A 24,250-nucleotide genomic window follows, 5' to 3' on the forward strand; every position below is an offset into this window, starting at 1 on the left:
CTTATTCGTAGCTTTATTTTACACATGCCGCACAAATGACGGTGAGATACGCACACATATCCTGTTTAAATTTACGCATGCATTTATATTATGTATATGCATGCACTTCTGCCGTGTTCTTCAATGGGAAGCACTGCCTTATAGACGGCGTCAACTTAAGCCACGTGTATAGGCTGATGAAGCAGCTCTCAAATATTATCTTACATATTCTATTTAAATATGATTGCACTGTTAATAATTTATCATTTTCATTAATGTTTCATAGACGACTCCGTTATATTACATTTTGGATGCGGTTGAATTCATACCTACCAGTTGCCTTCACATGCTGACTTTTTCTGATGTATTGGATCGCCAGATTGGCATGGGACGACTTTGCGGAGTAGTTTTGAAATCTCTGGTCAGCATCTGTTCACATATAAGCTAAAATTTACACAGCCCGCTTATCTCTGAAAATAGACCGCGCCTGGTCTTACATATATGACCGATCTCGAAGTTCCCGCTCAGTATCAAGAAGTCTTCGAGCTTCATATCTTATTTCACTCTTGCAATACACCGGAAAAGTAATTTTGACGTGCTCCAAGTCCTCTCACATCAACACATCCAGATAGATATAATTTGACACAGTTTACACACAGTGCAAGGCGCTCGCGGCGCCTCCAAGCGGTGCGACGTCCCGCAGTACCCTGTCGAGCGGCTGGTGGCTGCGCGCGGCGGTACCTACCTCAGGGTACCTCAGCCGACAGCTGACGATGGCGCCCGCCGCCCTCTAGGGTGCCATGTTCTGCAGGATCCAGTCGAGGTACTCGGACACCTTGGTGTAGACGCCCGGCGTGGCGCCCTGGCCGCAGTTGGTCGCCCCGAACGAAGTCACCCCGATCAGATGGAACGGCGGCCCGTAGCGCTCGTGCATGATGAGCGGCCCGCCCGAGTCGCCCTCGCACGAGTCCTGGCCGACGTTGCCGCCGGCGCACAGCTGCGTGGCACCGAGCCGCGCGCGCAGCCGCGAGTACGTGGACCGGCAGCTGGTCAGGTTCACCATGGGCACCTTGAGCTCCTGCAGGGTCGGGCTGGTGTCGCCGTCTGCCGGACGGACGGGGGAGGGGGGGGGTCAGGTGGTTGGTGACGCTACCGGCGGGACACGGGGCGTGTCCGTGACACTACCGGCGGCACACGGGGCGCGTCCGTGCTGATCTGTGTGACACGAAGGGCCAGCTGTTACCGGTGGGTGGTGCTGCCGCGCGTGGCGGATCTGTGTCATTAGCGTGTGAAATTCATTTGTGCTCACTAGCAGAGGCGAGGTCGGTTGGCAGTCGGTAGGGCACAGGGTCGGGAGGGACAGGAGTCACTCACAGGCCTTGGTGAGTCCGAAGCCGGCCACGATGGCGTCGTCTCTGGGCAGCTCGCTGGTCCGCCACGGGCCGAACGGCATACAGATGGGCCGCACCCAGTCTGAAACGGACCGGCACGGGGCCCGCCATAATAACAATCGAGGACCCGTCATGGGGAGCGTCGCCGGCCTGGAATGGTGACGTCACGGTCTGTTATGGTGACGCCACAGTACCCGGTCACACATGACCCCTCGGGGCCTGGAGGACCGAGGGGAGACGTGGGATACCTACGGTAGGGTGACCTAACGGAGCGCGGTTCGTGTGACATGTTTGTCCCACACATGGCCTTCTCAGACAGACGGTGTTCTACCTGAAGTGTGCATTCGTAAGCAGATGGCTACTGTTATTTCGCCGTAATATGTGTAGCGGTACGAGTGGTCAGGCAGGCACTAATGAATGGGCTGACCGCATTGTTACTGAAATATTTCCAGAGGGAATCTCGTTCAAGTGATGAAATAACCATCGGGACGACATAATTACTGTTGACGGTCAGATAATTTTACACTAATATTGTACTTAAGGAGCTACGAGAGGCAGAATATAGCAAAAATAGCCTATTAAAGAGCTTTGGGAGCAGCCGGACTTGATCTCAGGACTCGAATATCACGGCAGTAAACTAGGAGGAATAATATTTTACAAATAGAAATGTTAACTGTGAACAAAATTTAGCCGTTTCTACCAATGCCACTCCCGATCTGACACATGAGTGGCAGTTATAGCCATGCGGCCCGTAGTGACTGAACGGCCTGTGCCGGCGGCGGCACTCACTGGAGAAGGTGACGGGCGTCTGCAGCCGAATCAGCGCTATGTCGTTCCAGCTCTTCTCCGGCCGGTCGTACTGCGGGTGCTTGATGATCCGCTCCGGGGCCACGTCCACCGGCGGGTCGTTGCACTCGGTCGTCTTGTTGTTAAACGGCGACTGGGGACCGCCGCGGGGACGGGTTAACGCAGGCGTGGAGTCTAACTGTGAACGTACGCTCCGTACCGGTGCTTGGTGACGTTAAGCTATCGTATGTACGTTATTAAATACGTGAGATCCCAGTCAGTTGAGCGGAATTCCTGCCTACTTACCACCGCGCAGTCCACCTCCGTCTCGAGGTTGTGCTCCCCCAGCCGGATTTTCAAACTGCCGGCGAGGAACAGAGCATGTTGGACGTTGGTCAATGGTCATGCTAAAACAATTTCCTTTATACTGTGGTGAGGTGTTTTCTGCTCTTTCGCCTGCCTGATATACACCAGTTTTGGTTAACTTTTACAACACTGAAGCTCTCTTAGACGGTACACTCTTTGATCGATGGTACTCTCTTTGATCCACAAGTTCCTCTTTGATGAGCTTCTGACGGTACTGACATCACTCCAGTTGGAACCTGCGCGACTTCAGAGAGGGCGTCTCCCATTTGCTGGGATAGGCCAAATACTAAATAGTACCTACTTCACCTACACTCGACCTTTCCCGGGCCGGATCCGGTCCCCAGTCCTCGGACAGCCCTCCCCTCTGACCGAGCTAAAGATAGGCCTCCTGGAGGAGCCTGCCTTTAGGCGCCTTGTGCGCCTGTGCGCCACGGTGGGAGGTGTAGGCCGCACGGCCCGCCGCGCCCGGCCTGCAACCGGTCGCGGAACACCAAACGGGCTCCATCGCGGGCTCTCCGAGAGGGACCTCACGGCGGCTTCCGCCGCCATCTCTCCGTCCACGAGAGGTCCTGCTGGCGGGCTCGGGTGCCGCGCGCGCAGCGCAGCCCCGCCCACTGAATGATCAGCGCACCGGCCGCGCCCCCCCCCCCCTCCGGCCCCGGCGACTGAGGGGGTGCCCGTCGGACCCCGGGGGGACTGGACCGGAGGTGGATCAAGAACCGCAGATACCTCCGCAACCGTACGCGCCGAAGCCGCCTCATCGTAGTGTGCTGGAACGCGGAGGGGCTCCGTACCAAAGCTACAAGAGCCCGAACGCTGGCTCCCAACGCGCGGCCATCAGACTGCCCACGACCGCACCGTCGCCGCTTGGCCGGAGGGCTGGTACCGGTCCATGACGGGGAACTGACTGCCGCCACCGGTCGCGGCGGGGGACCGATCATCAGTCGTTGATGTTCATCAGCTCCGCGTGGGTCACTGGCCGGGCTCCCGCCAATACCTTCTAAGAATTGGACGGAACCCTTCCGACAAATGCCGCCAGTGCGCCTGACACCGACTGTGCGGCGGGCCGGTGCAGCATATGTAGGGAGGAGGCCGACACGCCCGGCACTTATTCTTCCGGTGCCCGACCCCATTTGACGGCACCTCTGAAGGTTCGGATCAATATTTCCAAGCCCGAAGGCTGGCCGTGAGGACGGAGAGGTGGTGGCTCTGGCGGCCGCCGTGAGGGGCCTCCAGAGCCGCACGGCTACACCGCGATGACCGCGGCTGGAGGGAACTGAACTGAAGGTAGCCTGTTGTGGGATTTAGCCCGGCCTGCTGTGGGTAGGTACTCACATCTCGCCCTTGCCGGGCTTCGGTATGCAGTGGGCAGCGGTCACCACGTATCGCTCGTTAATCAGCACGCCTCCACAGCTGAACTTGATTTTGGGCTCGGTAGGCTCGGCCGCTTCTCCGGCCTCCTCGTAGTAGTAGCTGTAGTAGTCGTAAGTGGCCTCGTCTGCCGGAATACAGTGACAATCCACCTCCTCGCCACTCAGCTATGGAGCGGGATAGTCCATAACCACCTTCGCATACCCATCCATATCTTATCGAAACACATACATTTCGAAGCATCATAATAAAAGTGCCAGCGAATTATCTTATTTCATGACAGTTTATGACTCATCTTCACTTGCAGCTATATAACTGCAGATCGGCTCTATTGCCCTCTCCACTGCCTTCAATGACCCCTCACCCCCCCCCCCCCCCAACTGAAGGGTTTGCACTGCCACTGACCCACCATTAAAGCGTAGCGTAGGACAGGATTCACGTGACGATCACCCTTGAATTGGAGCAGCACACAGATTGGAGTTGGTACCTATCTTTCTGACTCACCTTTGTAGCCGAGCAGCGCGAGCCACGGGTGTCCGCCCAGCTGCGCCTCCTCGCCGCCGACGATCCGCTCCGTGAACAGGACACCGCAGTCGCGCGGCAGCAGCAGCCGCTTCGGGTTGCCCTCGGGCGTGTTGGGGTCGAACTGGGACAGGTCGAGCGGCGCCGGGGTCGTGGTGGTCGTGGTGGTCGTGGTGGTGGTGGTCGGCGTGGGAAGAGCGCAGCAGACCACCAGCCCTCCCTGCCGGCGCGGACAGTCAGTGGGAGGGGCACCTCACAGTCACAACTCACAGAATCAGTAGGACACCTCACACAGTCACAAGGTCAGTGGGAGCCTGAGAGGAACGCCTCAGAGTCAAAGGGTCAGTGGGAGGGATACTTACAGTCACAGGGGCACTGGGAGGGACACCTCACAGTCACAGGGTCAGTGGGACGGACACCTCACAGTCACAGGGTCAATAGGGCACCTCACAGTCACAGGGTCAGTAGGACGCCTCACAGTCACAGGGTCAGTGGGACGGACACCTCACAGTCACAGGGTCAGTGGAAGGGACACCTCACAGTCACAGGGTTAGTGGGAAGGATACCTCACAGTCACAGGGTTAGTGGGACGGACATCTCACAGTCACAGGGTTAGTGAGAGGGATAGCTCACAGTCACAGGGTCAGTGGGAGGGACACCTCACAGTCACAGAGTCAGTGGAAGGGATACCTCACAGTCACAGGGTCAATAGGACACCTCAGTTACAGGGTCAGTGGGACGGACACTTCACAGTCACAGGGTCAGTGGGACGAACACCTCACAGTCAGAGTCTGTGGGACGGACACTTCACAGTCACAGGGTCAGTAGGACACCTCACAGTCACAGGGTCAGTGGGACGGACACCTCACAGTCACAGGGTTAGTGGGACAGACACCTCACCGTGCGTACTGACGCGACTGGATTCTGGATTCAGGATCGTGTAGTTGTTAGGTGATGTTTGGCTACGAAGCGAGGGGACGGGGATCGATTTGGAATTGATGTTTACACCAATCGATTACGAGGCCATAAACACCGTCCATACGAAATATCCGACCTGTGTGGAGCAGATGCTGCCCTTGATGCGGGCGATATCTTCGCTGCTGGGTTTTCGTCGGATCAGCTGTTGCATGGAGGTGCAGGAGCGCAGGCTGACGCAGACGCCGGGCCGCTGCCAGCCGTCCCTGCAGGAGCGGGCCGCCGCCGGACCGGCCCCTGGGGGGGGGGGGGGACACCCAGACATGGTCAGTACTAGTATATAAGCCTATACCCTCATCCCTGCCCAGTGCCCACACCCGAGTAACACCCACGTCCGGTCAGCACCCATACCCGAGTAACGCCCTCATCTGGTCATCTGGCCGCCGCCGGGCCGGCTCCCGAGCGGCGGAAACAACCACTTCCGGTCCGTACAGCCCGGTCATTGATGCTCCGGCTGGTGTAGTCAAGAAATCCACAGCTCTGATTTCACAAACAATACCCGCGCCCTGCTGAGGGGGAGGGGGGGGGGGTTGAAAATCCCATTGTGGTGTTTCGCAAATATCTCAAAAAAACGGCAGCGCGGAGCGCCGTTTTACACGAAAGGTCAAGGTCAAAGGTTGACCTCAGGACACGTGAACTCGAGGTCATCATGTATATCATTCGATGCGCCTTGACGAGCTGAACCCAATGAGACCATCCGCGCGGCTGTATCTTGTTCCTGTACGGAGTTATTGGCAAAAAACCTTTGGTGACCTTTGATGACGTCACATGACCTTACAGCTCCCCAACAGCAAAAACGACCTTAAGGTAGTGAAGGTTGATCGTATATGAAGTCATGTATGGTTTATGGGGCCATTCCGACCCGTTTTAGTGGTAAAAACAGGGAGTTGATTTTCCCCCATTGACATATAATGGGAAGGTCGAGAAATTGACCTGACTTTAGGTCATCGATATCAAAATTCCGAGAAATACAAATTGTAGCTACTAATGACCTTTTAACATCCTGCGACTTTCAAAGGCCTCCGACATCTACTGTAGCTCTGGCACGGTGACAAAGTTGCAAAAAAGTGGCTTGAGGTTGGGTCATTCAAAGTGACCTGGTGACCTGACCTTAACCCGCGCCGGGCCGGGGGTGTTTGAACCAGGTTTGAACACCCCCCTGTGGTTTTTCGTAGATATCTCGGTTTTTGGCACACCTGTTTGTGCATCTTTTCCGCACATGTTGTGAAAATTTCAGACCCAGGTCGCCTTAGGTCAGGTCACCAGGTCACGCCAAGTGACCTTACCTCAGAAAAAATAAGAATGCTCGTCATAGCTAGATCGATTGATCGATTTCCTTGAAAGTTTCAGCGATTGATTAGGGCAACATTATCTATCAAATGTATATCTCTGAATTTTGATATCGGTGACATGAGGTCAGGTCAATTTTGCGGCCTCTCCATTATAAGTCAATGGGAGAAAATTGAAAGGCGTCTGTTTTGCACGAACGCTATTCTAGACACTCTCAAACATCGAGATGAAGGTAAAATTGACACAGTGAACCGGAAAATGGCAACTGTGACCCCTCGTTATGTCCCTGAGGTTATCTCAGGTCACGAACAAAATCTAACAGTTTTTCGCTAATAACTTCTGAAAGAGGCGTGCTAGAGCGCTGAAAACGCCTTAGATGTGTTCGGCTTGACGTTGCGGATCGACTGATATGCAATATGACCTTTGCCGGTCAGGTCATGACCTTTGCCTTGAGGTCAAATTTTCAAGTTGACCTTTCAATGTCAAATTATAGTTCATTCGACGCGTCTTGACGAGAGGAACACGATGCTGGTAACAGTAATGTCCTGGCTCTTTTGAGTCCAAAGTTATTGCCGAAAAACGTTTTTCGTAAAACGGCTATTTTTGGAGTTTTTGCCCTCTGGAGGCTAAACCGTTGACCTGAGGTCAAATCTGAGGACATCACTAAGAAACTAGAAATGTCTGTAAAAGGGCTATCGAATGCGCTTTTCCGCGGCGCTGTAGCTCTATCGGTTGCCGAGATAGCCGTTGGCAGTTTCCAAAATGTTGAAATAGTTAACATTTTACCTTTGGTGACCTCTGGTGACCTGACCTTTGACCTGACCCAAAAAAATGACCAGAGTGTTTTCGTCCTTATTTTGGACGTCCTTTCGACTGCCGTTTACCGCGTGTCGCTACGTGGCCCAGGAGCCGAGTTAGAAGGGGGGTTCAGACCCCCCCCCCCCCGGCCCGGCGCGGAATCTCAGAGCACCGGCCCGGCGCGGGTTAAAAGTTAGGAGGTTCAAACTTGCACACGATGTGTAAAATTTATGAGAGAATAGTCGTACCAAATTTCGCGGCGCGGAGGTTTTCCCACTATCTACGAAAAACCTCAGGGGGGGAGGGGGGGGGCGGATATCCGCCCCCCGTCGGTGCGCAGGTTAATGTTCAAATAGTTACTAAATTCGAATTTAGCTCCAAAAACTAGCCTAGAAACACGTAAAAATCGAAAAAGTAAATCGAGGTCATCAAAGGTCAGTGGTCTGACCGGACCTTCAGGTGACCCTGACACCCAGCCTATAATGCATGGGGCCAACATCATAACTCATGTTTGAATCATTGAAACCACGAAACGACTGCAAACGCGCGGCTTATGCGAGCCGACACGCCGAATCGCGATTCCAACCAGAATGGTCTCGAAAAGTAGGTCACAGGTCAAAGGTCAATTGGGTCAGGTTCATGAAATTTCAGGATAGATGTAAAACTAATTACCGCCAGGGTACTGAAAGTTTCGTCGCGATCGGCCGCTTTTTACGCGTTTTTTTGCGAAAACCCTCACTCCAAAAACTTGTTGCATCAACCCTGCTCACATGTGAGCAGCAGTGCAGTGTGACTCATCTGTGGTCAGCAGTGCAGTGTAGCTTACCTGTGATCAGCACTCAGCAGTGCAGTGTAGCTCACAGGTTACCAGCAGTGCAGTGGGTGTCGGTGAGCTTACCCTTGGCTCACCTGTGACCAGCAGCAGTGCAGCCACCAGGAGGAGGTGTTCGGTCCGTGTCGCCATGTTGACCCGTCCGTCACTGCAGTCTCAGTTCTGACCGCGCTCGGCTGCCGTGGTCGCTCTGGCGCTCCGGCTGACCGCTGACCGCCGACCGGGTGAGTATAAATATTTACTGGGAGCGCCCCCACTCCGCCCCGCCTGCCCGGGGCGACTGCAGACCGACTGCCGGCCGTGGAAATGCCGTGACGGTGGCGGTGTGACGGCATCTTAGTGACGGTACTCTAGTGACGCAAACGACGACATCCGTCGGGGCTCCGGACGTCGTAGTGGCTCATGTGTACCCATGTCACCAGTGGCGACTGATGACACACTGGCACATCCGTTAATTTATACCACGTAAAAATAATAAATACAATCGGCCCAAATATATCTTCATTGGATAACCCGCGCGGGGCTGGGGGGGGGGGTAAATTTTACCCCCCTCGCGAATTTTTGCAATATCTCAAAAACGGCGGCGCGCAGCGCCGCCAAACTTTCAGTACCTTTTCTTACATCAATTTGACACATTCCCTGAAAATTTGAATGAAATCCGTCGGAAAATTTTTGAGAGATTGACGTTTTAGTGACGTCATGTTCGCCATTTTCGCCTCAAAAACGGCAAAAGTTCAAACGCCGCTAACATCTTCATTTTTAAAGGAATCAAGACGTAACAAAAAAGGTTATACGTAATTCTACTTTGTCTATCAAATGGCTATCTCGGTTTTCTGAAAATTTTGGATTTTGGCCCAAATTTTTTTTTCAAAAAAAACTGACTTTTTTGGGAAAATAATGATAAAATCCAAAATTTTGACTGCATCGAAAAAACCGGAATATATGTCAGAGAAGTGGTCTATGTGCACCTACATACCAATTTTTAGAAGAATCGGTTCAAAAATGTGGGAGTTATTCTAAATTTTATGACGTCACGACACACAAAAATTTTGGAAAATGATTTTTTTCGGAAGTTCTAGACCTCGTACGGAAACAAAAATAGCACCATTCGATTCGCCGTGAAAAACTGCATCAGATAGACACCTTTTTAGGCCTTAACAACCAACTTCAAAATTTGACCTCACTTGACCTGACCTTGACCTGACCTCGACCTGAAATTCATCTAGAGGTGGTCCATATCACTTATTGAGTGTGCCTATTGAATTCTATGAGTAAAATGACCCATAAAACATGTGTCGCACATGCCCTTTTCCATAATTTGTTTTTTGGTGACCTGACCTGACCTGACCTGACCTTGACCTTGACCACTGAATGATATTGTATGCAACGAATATTGTCTTGGTAGCCTAAGAACACGTTTTGGGCAATCAGTCTCAGTCGATGACTCCATTCTTCGGCAACTACGGTGCAAGGCCGATACTGTAGAAACTTGCAATTTGTACCCTTGACCTGACCTTGACCTTGACATCAATCTTTAAATTAAGTACATGTTTTTAGTAGTTCGTGATGAGATCTTTCGATTGGCGTTTGATTTTTCCAAATCGGACCATTAGTTCGGGAGATAACAGGGGGGGTAAAATTTACCCCCCCCAGCCCCGCGCGTTCGGCTGGAGACCCCAGCCCCGCGCGGGATAAGGGGCAGACACAAGCCACATGTGGTTCTCCTGAGTCTCTCCACAATGGCTAAAATATTTCTGCAGCCTAATTACCTCCCCGCCCTGCCTCTGCACGGGACCATTTCTCACCATCCTACCTCTGTAGGGACCAGTCCTTCCAGTTTTACCGCTGTACGGGAGCAGACCTTCTCCTTTTAATATCCCCGTGCGTGAAAAGTTCTGACAAGTTCTCCATGAACTACCTCTGTACAGGACCAGTTCTCCGTCTACAACCACTGTACGGGACCAGTTCTCCCCGTACTATCTCCGTACGGGACCAGTTCTCCCTGAACTACCTCTGTACGGGACCATGGTTCTCCTTCTACTACCTATGTACGTGACATGTTCTCCCCGTTCTACCTCTGAACGGGACCAGTTCTCCCCGTTCTACCTCTGTAAGGGACCAGTTCTTACTGAACTTCTGTGCGGGACCAGTTCTCCCTGTACTACCTCTGTACGGGACCAATTCTCACCGTCCTACCTCTATACGGGACCAGTTCTCCCTGAACTATGTACCTCTGTACGGGACCATGGTTCTCCTTCTACTACCTTTGTACGTGACATGTTCTCCCCGTCCTACCTCTGTACAGGACAAGTTCTACCCGTTCTACCTCTGTACGGGACCAGTTCTCCCCGTCCTACCTCTGTACGGGACCAGCTCTCCCTGTACTACCGCTGTACGGGACCAGTTCTCCCCGTCCTACCGCTGTACGGGACCAGTTCTCCCCGTCCTACCTCTGTACGGGACCAGTTCTGCCTGTACTACCTCTGTACGGGACCAATTCTCACCGTCCTACCTCTATACGGGACCAGTTCTCCCTGAACTATGTACCTCTGTACGGGACCATGGTTCTCCTTCTACTACCTCTGTACGTGACATGTTCTCCCCGTCCTACCTCTGTACAGGACAAGTTCTACCCGTTCTACCTCTGTACGGGACCAGTTCTCCCTGAACTACCTCTGTACGTGACTAGTTCTTCCTGTACTACCTCTGTACGGGACCAGTTCTCCCTGAACTACCTCTGTACGTGACTAGTTCTTCCTGTACTACCTCTGTACGGGACCAGTTCTCCCTGAACTAACTCTGTGCGGGACCAGTTCTTTCCGTTCTACCTCTTTAAGGGACCAGCTCTCCCTGTACTACCTCTGTACGGGACCAGTTCTCACCGTTCTACCTCCGTACGGGACTAGTTCTTTCCGTTCTACCTCTTTAAGGGACCAGTTCTCCCTTAACTATCTCTGTACGGGACCAGTTCTCCCCGTACTACCTCTGTACGGGACAAGTTCTCCCTTAACTACTTCTGTACGGGACCAGTTCTCCCTGTACTACCGCTGTACGGGACCAGTTCTCCCCGTCCTACCGCTGTACGCGACCAGTTCTCCCCGTCCTACCTCTGTACGGGACCAGTTCTCGCACTACCTCTGTACGGGACCAGTTCTCCGGACCAATGCTCTCGGCACGGTCACACCAACAGCTCCGCATCGACTCACAAAGCGAGGCTGGTCAAGCGCGGATTTATTTGAGCCTGCTGACACGATGTGGTAGGCGGACAGTCTGAGCGGGGGCGGGGGCGGCGACAGCCGACGGCGAACACCAAACATCGCCAACACAACACCGGTATGAACAGAGCACGGCGGGGCGGTGGGGCGGGGCGGCGAGCCGCGCGGCCTCACACCACACGGAGCGGCCGCCGCCGGCCAACACAGGCTACACCAAGCACAGAGCGCGCGCGCGCGGCGCCGGGGACCGGGGGACGACGGGCGGGGCGGGGCGGGGCGGCGCGACGGAAGCCCGGCGGAAGAGTCTCGCCGCCGGCGCCGGCGGTCCGGGCGGGCAGCGCGCACCTGCGGACCGCCGCGCCGCGCCTGAGATCGCCTGTACACCTCACCAGGGCGCCACGCGAGATCACATGTATCACAAGCCAACTCCGATTAAAACAGCGCTGCCAAAAGCGCGCCTATAAAAATACAGCACCGCCGTCGGCCAGTGCGCGGGACAACATTCAGCCATGCGGGCAGCGTCTCGCCGGCGGGCGCCGCGGCCTCTGCCGGCCCGGCGCCCCCGCGAACAACAACGTCTCCTTAAAATACTAAAAGTCGCTTCACAACGCAACGAAAAACAATACCGATTGTCCACGGAGCCTCCGTATAGCATAACATATCTCTCGCTCGTTCGGGAATCTCATCATTGTGCTGCGGCCGACCCGGGGTCGCCTCTCTCAGAGCTAAAACCGTACCCGTGTGGCCGCCTCCCCGGGCGCCAGGGAGGCCCGCCCGACAGGCAACAGGGCCCCGCCGGCGGCGACACCAGCGCCGCCTGGCAACTGACACCCGCCTGACAACTACAATCTCCGCCCGTGGCCACTAGAGCGCCGAGCCGGCCGGCCCTTACCGATCAGTGTGAAAGCCCGGTTGATCACAGACGTCCCAGACGTCAGCCGACGCCGGCGATCCCGGCTGGCGTCAGCGCCGGCCGAGCGCTCAGCTGGCTGACACGGAACGCTTGCGTTTCCAGCAGTCGGGGTACATGCGCTTCTTCTCCTCGGCAAGAATGCGCGCCTGCTGGGTGAACCGTTCGCGCTCCTCGGGCGGCAGGCCCTTCCAGGTCTCCCCCAGCATCACACTGATGGCCCTGCGAGGGAGAGACAGCGGACCGGGTCAGTACACAGACATACGGCGGGCCGGGTCAGTACACAGACATACGGCGGGCCGGGTCAGTACACAGACATACGGCGGGCCGGTCAGTACACAGACATACGGCGGGCCGGTCAGTACACAGACATACGGCGGGCCGGGTCCGTACACAGACATACGGCGGGCCGGTCAGTACACACACAGACATACGGCGGGCCGGGTCAGACTCAGTACAAAGAGATACGGCGTCCGGTCAGTACACAGACATACGGCGGGCCGGGTCAGTACACAGGCATACGGCGGGCCTGGTTAGTACACAGACATACGGCGGGCCGGGTCAGACTCAGCACACAGACATACATCGGGCCGGGTCAGTACAAAGAGATACACAGACATAGGAGGCGCCGCCGCCGCACCCTCACCTGTTGTCCTTTCCCGGGTGCTGGTTGATCAGTTCCACACGGTACTTTTTGGCGAACAGCATGAACCCGTTCATGGGTCGCTTGGGCTTCACGGGCTTGTCGGCGGCGGCGGCGGCGGCGGAGGCGGCGGCGGGAGAGGGCGGCGGCGCTCCTGGGCGGCCGCCGCCGGCCGGTCCGGGCGGGGGCGGCGGCGGCACGACGCGGGCGGCCGGCGAGCCGGGCGGCGTGTGGGCGACGGAGAGCGGCGGCCGGGGCGACTGGAGCGGGCCGCCGCTGGTCAGACAGACGTCGCCCTGGCGCAGCTCCCGGCACGGCACAGAGTACTGCTCGAACGTCTGCTCGGGGCACAGCGACGACCAGCCTGGCGGACCGAGAGAGGTGGTCAATAGATGGACGACCGGACTGTCGGGGGGGGGGGGGCAGAGTCAGTAGAGGGATACACTGGAACTGTCAACAGAGGGAAGAACGGAATGTCGGAAGGATACAGGCAAAGGAGGGAGGGCCACCGACGGAAAGGCACGGGACCCGCAGTTGCTACTGTACAGCGACCTTGAGTAAATTGTCCCAGCACCCTCACAGGGAACAACGATAAGCTGTCAGAGGGTACTCACAGGAAACCTCAGCTGCTCTTGTACAGGGACCGACAGTCGATATCAATGTTATCGGTTGTTACTGGACAGGATATACGGCTAGAGTTGGGGTTCGTGTACAGTAGCAACTGCGGGTCCACAGCCAATTAAAGTACAGATGTACTTACAGTAGGTGCACACATTGGAGGACCAGCTAGCCATTGGCAGAGTCAGTCGATTCTAACAGTTCCACAGTGTCACAGTGACCGTTGCTGCACTAGGCCTGGTATACCCTGTCGGTGGCCACCGCCGTGCATTGTTACAGGGCCGACACGCCGCGTTCGCGCCCACCCTGACCTGTGACTGGCCCTAACCGAGTCGGTTCTACGCCCGCCGCGCCCTCTACTGACCGACGTTCTGCACGAAGAAGGGCTGCTGGACGGCGCAGGCGGCCAGGAACTCTGGCTGTCCCGTGTAGACGGCCTGCAGGTGGAGCACGCAGCGGTCCGGCTCCACGCCGACCACGTCCGTGTGCACGGCGCGCAGCAGCAGGCCGTACGGCGCCGCCGAGCCGTCCAGACGCACCAGCTCCTCGACCGGCATCCAGTACGGCTCCGACAGGTGGAAACTGATCTTGGTACCTGCGCACACAGACACAGACACACACTGACAGGGCTGCGGTACCACGGCATCACATCCAGTACGGCTCCGACAGGTGGAAACTGATCTTGGTACCTGCACACACAGACACACACACACTGACAGGGCTGCGGTACCACGGACACACATCCAGTACGGCTCCGACAGGTGGAAACTGATCTTGGTACCTGCACACACAGACACACACACACTGACAGGGCTGCGGTACCACGGACACACACCCAGTACGGCTCCGACAGGTGGAAACTGATCTTGGTACCTGCGCACACAGACACAGACACACACTGACAGGGCTGCGGTACCACGGCATCACATCCAGTACGGCTCCGACAGGTGGAAACTGATCTTGGTACCTGCACACACAGACACACACAAACTGACAGGGCTGCGGTACCACGGACACACATCCAGTACGGCTCCGACAGGTGGAAACTGATCTTGGTACCTGCACACACAGACACACACACACTGACAGGGCTGCGGTACCACGGACACACACCCAGTACGGCTCCGACAGGTGGAAACTGATCTTGGTACCTGCGCACACAGACACACAGCACACACTGACAGGGCTGCGGTACCACGGACACACATCCAGTACGGCTCCGACAGGTGGAAACTGATCTTGGTACCTGCGCACACAGACACACACACACACACTGACAGGGCTGCGGTACCACGGACACACACCCAGTACGGCTCCGACAGGTGGAAACTGATCTTGGTACCTGCGCACACAGACACACACACACTGACAGGGCTGCGGTACCACGGACACACACCCAGTACGGCTCCGACAGGTGGAAACTGATCTTGGTACCTGCGCACACAGACACACAGCACACTGACAGGACTGCGGTACCACGGACACACACCCAGTACGGCTCCGACAGGTGGAAACTGATCTTGGTACCTGCGCACACAGACACACACACACACACTGACAGGGCTGCGGTTCCACGGACACACACCCAGTACGGCTCCGACAGGTGGAAACTGATCTTGGTACCTGCGCACACAGACACACACACACACACACTGACAGGGCTGCGGTACCACGGACACACATCCAGTACGGCTCCGACAGGTGGAAACTGATCTCGGTACCTGCGCACACAGACACACAGCACACACTGACAGGGCTGCGGTACCACGGACACACATCCAGTACGGCTCCGACAGGTGGAAACTGATCTTGGTACCTGCGCACACAGACACACACACACACACACACACACACTGACAGGGCTGCGGTACCACGGACACACACCCAGTACGGCTGCGACAGGTGGAAACTGATCTTGGTACCTGCGCACACAGACACACACACACACTGACAGGGCTGCGGTACCACGGACACACATCCAGTACGGCTCCGACAGGTGGAAACTGATCTTGGTACCTGCGCACACAGACACACACACACACACACACACACACACACACACACACACACACACACACACACACACACACACACACACACACACACACACACACACACTGACAGGGCTGCGGTACCACGGACACACATCCAGTACGGCTCCGACAGGTGGAAACTGATCTTGGTACCTGCGCACACAGACACACAGCACACACTGACAGGGCTGCGGTACCACGGACACACATCCAGTACGGCTCCGACAGGTGGAAACTGATCTTGGTACCTGCGCACACAGACACACAGCACACACACACTGACAGGGCTGCGGTACCACGGACACACACCCAGTACGGCTCCGACAGGTGGAAACTGATCTTGGTACCTGCGCACACAGGCACACACACACTGACAGGGCTGCCGTACCACGGACACACATCCAGTACGGCTCCGACAGGTGGAAACTGATCTTGGTACCTGCGCACACAGACACACAGCACACACTGACAGGGCTGCGGTACCACGGACACACATCCAGTACGGCTCCAACAGGTGGAAACTGATCTTGGTGCCTGCGCACACAGACACACACACACACTGACAGGGCTGCGGTACCACGGACAAACATCCAGTACGGCTCCGACAGGTGGAAACTGATCTTGGTACCTGCGCACACAGACACACACACACACTGACAGGGCTGCGGTACCACGGACACACACCCAGTACGGCTCCGACAGGTGGAAACTGATCTTGGTACCTGCGCACACAGACACACACACAACACACAGACACTGACAGGGCTGCGGTACCACGGACACACATGCAGTACGGCTCCGACAGGTGGACACTGATCTTGGTACCTGCGCACACAGACACACACACACACTGACAGGGCTGCGGTACCACGGACACACACCTAGTACGGCTCCGACAGGTGGAAACCGATCTTGGTACCTGTGCACACAGACATACACACACTGACAGGGCTGCGGTACCACGGCATCACATCCAGTACGGCTCCGACAGGTGGAAACTGATCTTGGTACCTGCGCACACAGACACACACACAAACTGACAGGGCTGCGGTACCACGGCATCACATCCAGTACGGCTCCGACAGGTGGAAACTGATCTTGGTACCTGCGCACACAGACACACACACAAACTGACAGGGCTGCGGTACCACGGCATCACATCCAGTACGGCTCCGACAGGTGGAAACTGATCTTGGTACCTGCGCACACAGACATACACACACTGACAGGGCTGCGGTACCACGGCATCACATCCAGTACGGCTCCGACAGGTGAAAACTGATCTTCGTACCTGTGCACACAGATAAATATTGAACGAGCTGCAGAGGAACGGTACCAAATCAAGGCTAAATCACAGGAAACATATCTTGATAGCCGAAAGAAATGACTCGAGGATAATCCAGTGCCACGAGCAGGCGCGCTGTTACACCACAGATGCCCCTTACGCCACCTGCGGCCGTCTCCGTCCTTCTCACCGGCCATGAAGGTGTGCCAGACGGAGGAGTGCCAGGCGTGCGGCGAGGCGGGAGGCACGCCGGCCGGCGGAAACAGGAAGCGGTCGCCGGTGCGGATCTCCTCCTGGCTGGAGCCGGCCGACGAGCTGACGTGGCTGGGCGCCGGGCTGAGCAGCGCGCTGGGCGTCAGCAGCGCCAGGTGCGGCGTGCACGGCACGGACCGAGACGTGGCGTCCACGCGGATCAGCGGCCGCGGCGAGAGCAGCGGTCCGGCGCCCGGCGGCGGCGGCGCCGACAGCGGCGGCTCCTCAGGCAGCTCGTGGTCAACGGTCGACGGCACGCCGTCCTCCAGCTTCAGGTTACTCCAGCTGAACGCTCTGTCGGAGCGGACCGGGGCGTCAGCGGCCGACTGGGGGCGGGTCGGGGCAGCGGCCGACTGGGGGCGAGTCGGGTCAGCGGCCGACTGGGGGCGGGTCAGGGCAGGGGCAGGCTGGGGGCGGGTCAGGGCAGCGGCCGACTGGGGGCGGGTCAGGGCAGGGACGGACTGGGGGCGGGTCAGGGCAGCGGCGGGCTGGGAGGCGGATCGGGTCAGGGGCGGACTGGGGGGGGGGGGGCGGGTCGGGTCAGCGGCGGGCTGGGGGGCGGGTCGGGTCAGCGGCCGACTGGGGGCAGGTCGGGGTCAGGGGCGGGCTGGGGGGGGGGGGTCGGGTCAGGGTTGCGACTAGCGACGCTTTAGAGGTAGGCTGGAAAGAGCTTAGGGGACGCTTTGAAGCAGTACGAAGGGTACCGATGGACATGCCACGACTAAGAGAGAGAGAGAGAGAGAACTTTGTATTTACAGACACTTAGTCCAATGCTACATAACATGAAGATTCATGGCACTCCCAGAGCATCATTCCATGCCGCTCTTAGCGGTGATCGCCGGCGTATGTCACTGTCAACCAGGACATTGATGATCGCGTTGGTGGATGCATCTAAACGCTGCATGAAACCCCATGCTGCTTTTCGGTACATCACGTCAAAATTATCTAATCCTTCACACACATGCATAGACGAAGCGCTACAGAACCTGGAGTAGCCAAAGAATATTCTGACAGCATTGTTAAGACACACTTTGAATTTTCTTATAACCGCAGCACTATAAGCACGCCACAAGTGAACACAGTACACAGAAGCACAGTAGGTCGTGAATAAATACTTTTTCACTGCATACGTACACATGCCAAATTTGCGAATGAGCGAATTGGTTCTACAGCACAGCATACGATATTGCTGCTGAATCTCAAGATCATCACGCACATTGTCAGTCATGAAGTAACCAAGATATTTGTACTCACTTACAACTCTTAATATTGTGCCACAAAGAGACAGCTCAGGAGTTTTAAGATTTTTCAAAGCCTTTGGACGCATAATCAAGCATACAGTTTTCTTTGTGTTGTACTTGATATCATACTCCTCTGCAAATCGTTCGCAAGTATTCAAGAGCACTTGCAAGCCATGGTGAGATGGCGAAAGAAGGATGACATCATCAGCATAAGCAATGTGATTCATGCTGCCTACTAAGGCAGCATGAATTCATGCTGCCTACTAAGGCAGGCCTATAGGTAAAAAAGACAAAACAATCAGTGACAGTGAACTGACCTCGCTGGGTCTCACTATTCACTAAACACTGACCGAGGATCGATCTCAGTGTAGAATAACATCAGCCCGATAGTCGCTATTTTACATCACATTATTGAATAACAAATAAATGCCGGTGCGCGATACCTTTCATATATAAAATGTTCAACGAGATGGGTTGCATTATTTATATTGGTAATACACGGTTGTTTAGCAACAGAAGGGTACGGGATTAGAATAATGGAGCTCACTTGATAGCCTGCATTATAGACCACTATATATCGGTATATAGTGGTCTATGCCTGCATGAACTCCAGCACCCATCCGCAAACTCCACCAAGATGATGGAACTGTGTGCCAGTGACACACACGGTTGCTGCGAGCGTCGAGATGGCGCACACATCACTTTATCGAATCATGACTGCCGTCCGCAGAACCGCCAGTCGTAATCAGCTGAATTGGACTCGAGTGGCTGACTCACGCGGTCGACGCCTCAAAGACCCCGTTCTCGGAAACTGCGGGACGCCGTCGGGCGTATCGCTCTCGGGTCTACAGCCGCGAGATAAGATACGGCCCGGCGTGCATACTGACCGCAGCCATTTCTCATCAGCCGCCAATGGCTCGGCACCAGGCGGCAGGGCTGGTCCGGCAGGGACCCGTCACATTTCGGACACTACCATTGATCAGAGTATCGGGAACGGCAGTGCGGCGCGCGTGCGAACCAACTCCTGACGAGTGCGCCCGGCGGCTGTCCGGTTCGGCGAAGATAAGTGCTCCCAACTCGGGAGTCGACTGGGCCGTCCCCGTGTCGCTGCGGCCGCCCCGTGTCGCTGCGGCCGCCCCCGTGTCGCTGCGGCCGTCCCCGTGCGCCGGCTCGCGTGCACTCTAATCCGGCTGACGCAAATTTCCACAAACCGCCGCGCGCCCGGCCGCGCCGTCCATGAAATATACATGCGTACCGGCGGAGCAGCGGCGGCGGCGGCTGCTGCTGCTGCTCGGCCATGCCAGTCACGTGTCCGGCAGTGGCTGCATGTCGCGTGCGTCGGCGGCAGCCGCCGGGCCGGCGCCGCGGCCGCGGCCGCTAAGTGGCTCGGCGGCGCGGCGTACTCCGCGCGGCGCCAAGGCCGCGGCGGCGCAGTCGGTCACCGCGCGGCGGCCACCGCCGGGACAGACCACTGTCAGACCAGCAGGACAGGACAGACCACTGTCAGACCAGCAGGACAGGACAGACCACTGTCAGACCAGCAGGACAGGACAGACCACTGTCAGACCAGGACAGGACAGACCACTGTCAGACCAGGACAGGACAGACCACTGTCAGACCAGCCCGGACAGGACAGACCACTGTCAGACCAGCAGGACAGGACAGACCACTGTCAGACCAGCAGGACAGGACAGACCACTGTCAGACCAGCAGGACAGGACAGACCACTGTCAGACCAGGACAGGACAGACCACTGTCAGACCAGGACAGGACAGACCACTGTCAGATCAGCAGGACAGGACAGACCACTGTCAGACCAGCAGGACAGGACAGACCACTGTCAGACCAGGACAGGACAGACCACTGTCAGACCAGGACAGGACAGACCACTGTCAGACCAGCCCGGACAGGACAGACCACTGTCAGACCAGCAGGACAGGACAGACCACTGTCAGACCAGCAGGACAGGACAGACCACTGTCAGACCAGCAGGACAGGACAGACCACTGTCACACCAGGACAGGACAGACCACTGTCAGACCAGGACAGGACAGACCACTGTCAGATCAGCAGGACAGGGTACTGTCAGACCAGCAGGACAGGACAGACCACTGTCAGACCAGCAGGACAGGACAGACCACTGTCAGACCAGCAGGACAGGACAGACCACTGTCAGACCAGGACAGGACAGACCACTGTCAGACCAGGACAGGACAGACCACTGTCAGACCAGCAGGACAGGACAGACCACTGTCAGACCAGCAGGACAGGACAGACCACTGTCAGACCAGGACAGGACAGACCACTGTCAGACCAGGACAGGACAGACCACTGTCAGACCAGCCCGGACAGGACAGACCACTGTCAGACCAGCAGGACAGGACAGACCACTGTCAGACCAGCAGGACAGGACAGACCACTGTCAGACCAGCAGGACAGGACAGACCACTGTCAGACCAGGACAGGACAGACCACTGTCAGACCAGGACAGGACAGACCACTGTCAGATCAGCAGGACAGGACAGACCACTGTCAGACCAGCAGGACAGGACAGACCACTGTCAGACCAGGACAGGACAGACCACTGTCAGACCAGGACAGGACAGACCACTGTCAGACCAGCCCGGACAGGACAGACCACTGTCAGACCAGCAGGACAGGACAGACCACTGTCAGACCAGCAGGACAGGACAGACCACTGTCAGACCAGCAGGACAGGACAGACCACTGTCAGACCAGGACAGGACAGACCACTGTCAGACCAGGACAGGACAGACCACTGTCAGATCAGCAGGACAGGGTACTGTCAGACCAGCAGGACAGGACAGACCACTGTCAGACCAGCAGGACAGGACAGACCACTGTCAGACCAGCAGGACAGACCACTGTCAGACCAGCAGACAGAACAGACCACTGTCAGACCAGCTCCGGCCGGGACATCGTCTGACCAGCTCGGTCAATTTAGCTGGGACATGGTCACTGCAGCACTAGAGTCCCAGACATCGCTCAGAAGAGACGACATTTGCCGGGCGTGGACTGCGGCAGAGAGATCCTAGGGCTGTTCACGGGCCCTGTGTGCGGTCGGACCGCACACAGCCTCGAAGCTCCGCCCACTGCGTCCCTACGTCAGCCTTCCGTCACCGCACACAGCGATCGCTGTGGCCGGTCGGGACTGGCCACAGCGGACCGTCCACCGCACGCAGCCGTGACGTCAGAACCGCCTACCCATCCCCTACCCCCACGCCTGCTGGACGCACCGCACACAGCGCACGCAGCAGTGTGCGGTGCCCGTGAACACCCCTCATATCGCGACAACACGCTCGTCAAGGAGCCTATTTAAATGTCACTGTCAAGTGGCGCTGTAACAATGGCGTAAAAACGGCCCAGGAATTCGGACACGGGAAAGCAGCCGCCGTTCACTCTGTCTTCCACACAATGGCAAGCTACTGGGCAGCTGGCGAGACGGCGTGGTCAGCACCGCACCGCCCCGGCAAACGGCCGGCACACACACACACACACATACACACGGCGAGCCGATCCCCTCCCACACCGCAGCGCGTCATAGGGCGGCGACACAACAGCCAGCTCCGCGAACTAGCTATTTACGTGATAATATTCTTGCGGCCTGTGTGGGCGCACGCGGCGCTGCGTCCGCCGACACCGATTCACGGCATACCTCCGACCGGCGCGCTATTTCAGTCCCATGGATCAACACATTTCGGCGAAGGCCGCTGCGGCGCTGTCCGTGGCGGCGGCGGCGGCGGCCGGCCTCTGGGCCCGGCGAAGGCCGTGCAGCCGGCTGCAGAGCGGCTCGCTGCCGCCGAGCCGCGGCCGGCGGCCCAGTCGCCGGGCGCTGGCCGGTCGACGAGCCGCCGCCCCTCCCCTCCCCTCCCCTCCCCGTATCGCACACAGCAGCCGATGACGGGGAGGGGCTCAGGGGCCAAACAATACGAGTCCACCATGTGATCGGTAACAGTGTTGAACTATCGTAAGTTGATCCTACAGTATCCAACTGAAAATAGTGTCCGGCTATGAAAAAAAAAAAACTCGTCACTAGTCTTTGTCTTACGCTGGTGTGACGATCAATGACGCTCGGATGGACGGACGAGATCAATCTCAGCTCCGACCGCAGTGAGGCGGTGTTCTCAAAGGGAGCCACTGACCCCTCGGACCTAACCAGAGAGCCACTGACCCCTAGCCCTCACCCTCTCTCTACCCGCAGGGACCCGGACCGGAGGAGGTCCGCCGCTGGGACCGGAGGAGTCACCCCGCTGCACCTGTAACCGGCGCGGCGTGCCGGCGGCACCTGCCGCTGCAGTGACCTCGCCGCCGCCGCCGCGAGTACGGCGGCGCGCCGCATTAGCGGCCGGTTACGTGTCGCCCGCGCCCGGATGCGGAGGCCCCGAGCTGCGGCGCCGCCGCACGGCCCAGCTCGCGGGCCGCCATGCGTGCAAAGTTAATAGCCGGCCGACAGGGACAATGGAGCGCCGTCCGCGTGCCGTCCCGGAGGCGGCGGTGAGTCAGCCGGCCGCGCCCGTCGCTCCGCCCACACACAACAGACCATTAGCGGGCGCAGCAGCCGTGCCACGCGCCGGCAGCCCGCGAGGAACTTATATAACAAAACAACAACAAACCGCCCCACCGCCTGCCGCGAAACCTACACCCAAACACAAAACTGCAGCAACAAGTCACCGCAAGACGAGAAACACCATAATCCGGGACTTAGCCATAGTGAATCGATTTCCGATGCGACACGGTTGAATGGACCACCGACAAAAACCCGTTTCCGATCCGTGGTTCCGAGGAAGACTTGTTCACTTTCGTTCTGCAAGTGTTGTGATACGGCACGGCAGCTTTGGAATGACGCGATCCTGCCGCTCCTTCATTGTTGGCTACCGTTTCGTGCAGACGGCGCGGCAGGAAACAAACGCTGTCAGGCGACCAACTGATAATCCACTATTCCGTGTACCAATGCAGTGTGCTAATGTGGTACTAATACATCCCAAGTGTTCTGTTACCGGTGGTTATAGTTCGAAATGGACGTTAACAGGTGTCTTGCGAAATAACGTGCACATACGTACTACACAATTTGTTCAGGAACGCACAAGAGCATAAGGCCACTAGCTGTCCAGCATACACGTGCAAACAGCTCGCAGACGCATTTCCTTCTCTCCCACATTTCTGCCACGGTAAACTGGACACCGAGAGACATTAAATGAAACGGAGCGGAAGGGATACAAGCCCTCCTCTCGAACGGGCTGACACCTCGTCCCCAACAGAGGACCGTGACTCGCAGACCGGTCACCAGGAGCCCGCCAGCGGCTGTTCCCGGCCCGTGCTCCGTGGCGGGGAGCTGCGGCCGCCGACACACCGCCCACCGACCCACATTACACAGCGCGTCTCGCGCGGGGTGGCACATTACACAGAGCGTCTCGCGGGGGTGGCACATTACACAGCGCGTCTCACGGGGGGTAGCACATTACGCGACCGGCCAATTAGGATCAGGTGCTCGGAAGGTCCCTAATGTCACCCGGGACTCCCCCAGTGTCAGAAGTCGGCAGCGAGCGGCCGGCCCAGAGCTGACCCCTCGGTGACACATAATGCACTGGAGACGGGTACGCCGAACTGCTGACAGCTCATCCCAACTGGTGATACGCTCCCCGGGAACTGGTGACAGGCTATACCGAACTGGTGGCCCACTACCCGGAACTGGTGAGTGGCTAACGGGCATTATGTCAGGCAT

At 57.1% G+C, this 24,250-nt stretch overlaps 2 protein-coding genes and 1 long non-coding RNA gene across 3 annotated transcripts in view; 1 reads left to right on the forward strand and 2 right to left on the reverse strand.

Annotated features, from left to right (window-relative positions):
* Positions 1-8,601, reverse strand: LOC122378235 (phenoloxidase-activating factor 1-like). The gene is made up of 8 exons (XM_043359062.1): positions 8,388-8,601; positions 5,470-5,627; positions 4,398-4,635; positions 3,858-4,020; positions 2,463-2,517; positions 2,160-2,310; positions 1,354-1,452; positions 1-1,083 (listed from the first exon to the last, which is right to left on the reverse strand). The coding sequence occupies exons 1-8, from the start codon at positions 8,440-8,442 to the stop codon at positions 770-772; spliced, it is 1,233 nt and encodes a 410-aa protein (XP_043214997.1). The 5' UTR covers positions 8,443-8,601; the 3' UTR covers positions 1-769.
* LOC122378239 lies at positions 8,430-23,524 on the forward strand. The gene is made up of 2 exons (XR_006255992.1): positions 8,430-8,534; positions 22,730-23,524. It is a non-coding gene; the product is annotated as an uncharacterized LOC122378239 (long non-coding RNA).
* Positions 12,167-24,250, reverse strand: part of LOC122378234 (HMG box-containing protein 1-like) — a 24,201-nt gene continuing 12,117 nt past the window's right edge. Inside the window, exons 3-6 of the mRNA XM_043359061.1 lie at positions 17,205-17,560; positions 14,061-14,291; positions 13,082-13,442; positions 12,167-12,657 (exon numbers count right to left, since the gene is read on the reverse strand). Of these exons, the coding sequence (XP_043214996.1) occupies positions 12,507-12,657; positions 13,082-13,442; positions 14,061-14,291; positions 17,205-17,560 (1,099 nt within the window). The 3' untranslated portion in view covers positions 12,167-12,506. The remainder of the gene's footprint in view (positions 12,658-13,081; positions 13,443-14,060; positions 14,292-17,204; positions 17,561-24,250) is intronic.

The sequence above is a fragment of the Amphibalanus amphitrite genome, unplaced genomic scaffold (genome assembly GCF_019059575.1).
Source record: "Amphibalanus amphitrite isolate SeventyFive unplaced genomic scaffold, NRLGWU_Aamphi_draft 000056F_arrow, whole genome shotgun sequence".
NCBI lineage: Eukaryota > Metazoa > Arthropoda > Thecostraca > Balanomorpha > Balanidae > Amphibalanus > Amphibalanus amphitrite.